The sequence below is a fragment of the Cotesia typhae genome, unplaced genomic scaffold (assembly GCF_013202065.1).
Source record: "Cotesia typhae breed Kobodo isofemale line unplaced genomic scaffold, CoteBio_Ctyphae contig_48, whole genome shotgun sequence".
Classification (NCBI taxonomy): Eukaryota; Metazoa; Arthropoda; class Insecta; order Hymenoptera; family Braconidae; genus Cotesia; species Cotesia typhae.
The window spans coordinates 4175206-4181205 of NW_027423756.1; the positions used below are offsets into that span (position 1 = coordinate 4175206).

The following is a 6000-nucleotide window of genomic DNA, read 5'->3' on the forward strand; positions in this document are numbered from 1 at the left end:
GAAACTTCGCCTAAATTTGAGTTATTTGTCAATTAATTAATGTTGACCAAATATATCAAAATAAAAAATTAATCAACTAGAGAGTTAAATTTTAAATAATTGGTTCAAAAATTTTTTTATAACTTTGATAAAAGTTACAACAAATAAAATAGTATACATAGAACAAAGTTTCGACCAATGATCAAATTTTTTAAATTAAGACCTCTAAGTTGACCTGATAAGTTATCGTCAAATCTATATTTTTTAAAGCAATAATGTTTCATAGTAATTAATTTTATCGTTATTAAGTAAAGAAAAAAGAATTCCTTGCATGTGATAGTCAATCTTAAAATTGACACAATATTTTATAGACTAGAACAATACTAATTGTCACATTACTGATGAGTCAGCTGACTCGCTCTATTTCTTTCTAACATGGTTTTAATGATTAAATCCGTTATTGACATTTGAAAATAAAGAGTAACGGAGATAATTGCTATTTGTCAAGTGTGAAGGTAAATAATGTAATGTGGTTTTTATTAATTATAATTTAATAATTTTGTGAAAAGAAAATATGCTATTTTTTATTAAAAAATAAACACCACATAGTTTTAAAGAAAAATGTTGAATTCTCAATTTTCTTGAAAAATTTTTTTAAATTTTTATTAGTCCAAATACATTTTTTCATCTTTTTCAGCATTTTTACATCTTTATAGTAAATGTTAATAAAAGTCATCCGTAAAAAAGTAAACATACATATTAATTAAATTTAATTAATTTTTAAATAAAAATAACTTACATTTTTACTGTTTTTCAGTCCTCCCGTAAAATTTAATAAAATGGAGGTATAACGTCATCTTCTAATGAGGACGACGACATGTTTATAATCATATGTGCTACCAATGAAACAGAAGCACTTTTATATTCAATTACTTTTATAAGGCAACGCCTCCATATGTTCAGGTAATTTAGTTACAATAAAAAATTTTAACTTTTTACAACGGAAATAAAAAGAAAATGATGGGAAAATCGACAGTTTGAGTAAATAAGATAGTAGCAACAAGTTATAAATAAAAAATTTTCAAGCTATGAAGCTAAGTAAATTCAAACTGTTTGCGCTTAAGGTGTGCAAACATAAGAATGAGCAGTGTTGTCTATTTGCAGAATAATATCCTATCCCTGCAGAATCAATTTCTACAAACAACCATTGAAGACAATGACACTTTGTATATTTTAACATTATATACTATTATATATATATATATATATATATATATATATATATATATATATATATATATATATATATATATATATATATATATATATATATATATATATATATATATACTTATAACTTATAATTCGAATTACTGGGATGAGTGTTTACTCACTATCATTACAGTAGTTTACCAACTAAATTGCATATTTTACTACCGCGTTATTCCTGTACAATTTATTATCTTGGTTATTTTAGTTTTGATGATACATGATAAACTTACTACAATGATTTGCGTGCCATAGAAACTAACAGGAAAAATACCTACTCCATCATTGGATACCTATTATTTCTACTGCCACATACTCATGTGAGCCTAACTGTGTCGTGACTGTCTATACAATGATTTATGATCAAATGTGTACAACGGATGGATCATATTTACTCTTGTTCTTGCTGTTTATATAAGTGGTTAATTACAACATATATTAACAGCGTGTATATATATATATATATATATATATATATATATATATATATATATATATATATATATATATATATATATATATATATATATATATACGCTGTTAATTTACAGATTCTGTTCTACGCGATGGAATTGAAAAAATTTTGAATAATAATAAATATTTAAATTGAAGAGGCGCATAAAAATAAAAATCAAATTCACATTTATAATTACAAAGTTTCATCTAATTCATCTACACATTATCACACGTTTTATAGATGTGTTTGATTAATAGTTCCGCGATAATAGATAATAGGTGCAGCGAGAAATAGAGTCCAAAGTTTTCCGGCGCAGAACGGTACATCGAGTAATTAAATACTATGTAAAGGGTAATTTCATCATTTTCTTTATTGGTACCCGTGTAAAAAAAATCGTCTTAAAATGGTCGTTTGTTTAATATCTTAATCGTGACACAAACCAACACTATTTCAAGACTTTTTTAAGACGCCAAAAAAAAAATTCTGAGAGCAGATTTTTGAAATTTGGTTCTCGGATTTGTTATGAAAATTAATTTTTAAACGATTTTACGACTTTCTAACTGCTACATTTTTGAGTACGCTCTTTTTAAATTGAATTTGAAATTATTGAAAACTTACTATCGGACAATTTTAAGATTTTTTTAAGACGCTCGGTTTTAATGTTCCGGGGCTCTGTCGCTGTAAGCTCATCTTAAAATGGTCTGGAAAAAATTTTTTTAAACTTTTTTAAGACTATTTTGAGATTTTTTAAGACTATTTAAGATTTTTTAAGAGTATTTTGAGATTTTTTTAAAACTATTTTAAGATTTTTTTAAGACAATTTTTGGATTATTTTAAGACTCTCTATAATAATTTTCCGGAGCTGTCGCTGTGATATCGTCTTATTTTCATAACAAATTCGGGAACAAAATTTCAAAAATCTGCTCTCAGAATTTTTTTTTTTGGCTTCTTAAAAAAGTCTTAAAATAGTCTTGGTTTGTGTCACGTTTAAGATCTTAAACAAACGATAATTTTAAAACGATTTTTTTTTACACGGGTATTTATTGAAACACTTGTTTTGTTGATTTGATGTTTTTGTTTATGTTTTTGAGCAATTTTATTGAATACTATTATCAATATCTTATATAAAACTAGAATTTAATTTTGCGCGCGCAAGCGCGCGCCTGACTGTAGACTTTCTATATATTTTCATGCTTATGATATATATTCGATCAATCACATCACGAATAAATTGGTTTCACATACATTTCATCTCTATTTTAATATTAAGATCCGTTCATACGTGAAAAATTTAAAATTATTGCTATCAAAAACGAACCAATATATAAAACGAGTTTAGTAACACTTTTAAAGATGATTACAAGATGATTTTGAGGTCAATTGATGAAATAGTTGCGCAATCATTAAAAAATAAAATAAAAATTGTTTTTCGCGTTTTTGCTCTATTATTTTGATATTGATCAACCTATTGATATTTTAAACTGCATCCTTTAATTTTTTAAGTTAAAAAAAACTGCGTGAAATGCCACAATGTAGATAAAAATTAGATAACTCGTTCAAAAAATATATTTTTATACTAAACGTTTTTATAGGAGCTTCCGTTAAAAATTAATTTACATTGAAAAAGAGGGTTTTTTTTTAGAATATTATTAATATAACACAACATAACGTTCAAGTATCACACTGAGTTTCTTGGTGTTCTAGCCTACGGTACCTAGGCCACGTGGCCCAGAAACATATAATGTTTTTCCAAAATTTTATTTTCCAGAGTGTAATCATTATAACAGAGACCAATTTCTTTAACTGTCTGATGGTGTACAGTAAAAAATTTTGCGTCAATGCGTCAAAACATTTTGTGTTAAAAATTTTTGTTAAATATTTAACACTTTTTTGTGTTAATTTAACACAATAAATGTTAAATTTACATATAAAAGTGTTAAATATTCAACAAAAAAATTTTTAATACAAAATTTTTTGAATCAATGACACAAAATTTTTTACTGTGTTATCTGAATTTTTTTTTTTGAATTATGTTGTCCAGCCGACGGTGTCATAATCATTCCTAATTAGTCTAAAATGAAACTCATTATGGCTTTTAAATGACGCCAATTATAATTTTAAAGACTTTAACATGATGCATGACTTTCTTCAAGTGAACAAAATTCGCGAACATACGCCACCTTGCGGGATCTCAGAAGGTCCATTTCTTGCTCCATAACTTAAAGTTTCCTTTATCGAAAACTTTTCAACTTCTAGCAATAACAATTATAAATTTTCAAAAATTCGGAAAATAATTAGCTCAATAGAAAATTTTCAATTAGGCATCACACATAATGAAAAATAAAAATTCGTGGAAAATCTATCAATCTTGTTGTAGATTTACTTAAAAATATTTTTGATCAAATATAAAACAGGGGGCAAAATGGATCTCTTGAATTTTTATTTTTTTTCGCCAAATACACTAGTATTAGTAAGATGAATAACACAAAATCAAGTATTCGCATTTTCCCCTAGTTCACTTTAGGGACTCATTTTCCCTCCTTCCATCTTCTCTTAAATCCATTTAGCCCAACTCAACTGTGATTGATAAAAGCCATACGATTATTCGATTAAATTGAATTATTTATTTTCCGAAAACTAACACGAAACAAAAAAATATTGTTAAAATGACTATCCAACGTATCCTCAAATGAAGTTTCCTTAAAATAACGATCCGGTTTTCTGATTCAAGGATTCATTTGTTTTTCTTAAGCATACAGAGAATAGCTTTTACAAATATATGTAGTTTCGTCAAAACAGGCAACTGTTCTGTTAACGTAAAGATCTGTACAGTTGAATCAACTAAATGTAACGCCTAAAATAATGATACGGATCGTCATTATAATGATCCACTATATAGCTGAATTGGCTATACAGCGTATCTCTAAAAAAATGATTATACGGTGTATAATCAAAATAACGATACGTATCCTTATTCTAACGATATTTTTCTCTCCGTGAATAATTAATAAAAATTACTGGTAAAGAAATACAATAAATATTTGAAAGATTTAAAATACTCTTATCGTGGGATTTTTCATTTTTCTTCCTTATTTCAAAACAATAATAATTTATTTTGATGGAATTTACGAATGTAAATAAAATGTAATTGATATTTTGAATGTCAATCTAAATATTTTTATCACACTTCCAAAAATTCACTAACTATAAAAGTTTAAAAAAAAAAAAAATTACAAGAACCTTGAAATAAAAGAAACATTTCTCACCTATTCTGTATTAATTAAAAAAAATGTAACAGTGTCAAAAACCGTGTAACTTATGATAACTTAAAAATAATAAAACCGAAAAAAAAAAAAAAAACATATTTTTGAGCTCCTTCAAAACAAATAATTTTTAATCATTGTTTGATCAAACTTCATACACACAGAAAACCCATAAAAACCTTGATAATGATTATTATTCTTTAAAAATTGAACGAATTAAAAGACAAACTCTCATTCGTTGAAAATTTATCACCGGAAAACGTATATAGATAAGAATCTCAGAACCGAATAAATATGGAGATTTCTTTAACGTCAAAAAAAATTAAGAACTCAAGCAGACCAAGGAACAGCCGGATGGGAGGATCATTGAGCGGGCATGGGATGTTTCATGAATATAAGTAGACTTACCATAAGTGGAATGCGGTAAACGAGGATATCTTGCGGTGGCCATGTTGAAGCATGCTCAAGTGCACGCGGTCCCAAGGATGTCATTCGTACCACAATGTCCATGATAATTATTAGACACTATCAAAAATCAATTGAGTAAATGAACACTTTTTGAATTTACGAAGTATCAAAACTCACTTAGCTAGCATGTCAACTAGGTTCACCTTTTGTAAAAAGCAGCCGGTGTATCGAGCGATAGGTCAGGACTGGTGCAGTCTTGGTTGGATAAATGTATCCCAGTCCGTGGCAGCGCCGCCAGGACTTGAGGAAGATCCATGATTATTTACGAGTTTCACCCTGGCAGCATAGGCAGAGGCTCGCGGAAAAGCTGAAGGTGTTGGAATATCGCAGAACAGTGTTGGGAGTTGGGAGGTACCATGTGCTCCATACGTATCACCTCACCGCGCTTGCGTTCGACCAAAAAACATCCTGATCCCTTTGTACATGTAGATTGTCCATGAAGGCATTACACACGAAACAAGAGTCTACTTCCCCTCATATCATGCTCATGCAGAGATGGAATACATCATAAAACCACGAGTCAACTGTGTTACAACCCCCGCGTAAGCTTTCTCGCGGCTGCTG

At 28.2% G+C, this 6000-nt stretch overlaps 1 protein-coding gene across 3 annotated transcripts in view; it reads right to left on the minus strand.

Moving 5' to 3' along the window:
* LOC141529307 (uncharacterized) overlaps positions 1–5735 on the minus strand; it is a 365923-nt gene extending 360188 nt beyond the window's left edge. For all 3 annotated transcript variants that reach the window (XM_074245813.1, XM_074245814.1, XM_074245812.1), the window contains exon 1: positions 5377–5735. In XM_074245813.1, coding sequence (XP_074101914.1) covers positions 5377–5478 — 102 coding nt within the window. In that variant the 5' untranslated portion in view covers positions 5479–5735. The remainder of the gene's footprint in view (positions 1–5376) is intronic.
* Between the last annotated feature and the right edge of the window lie 265 nt (positions 5736–6000).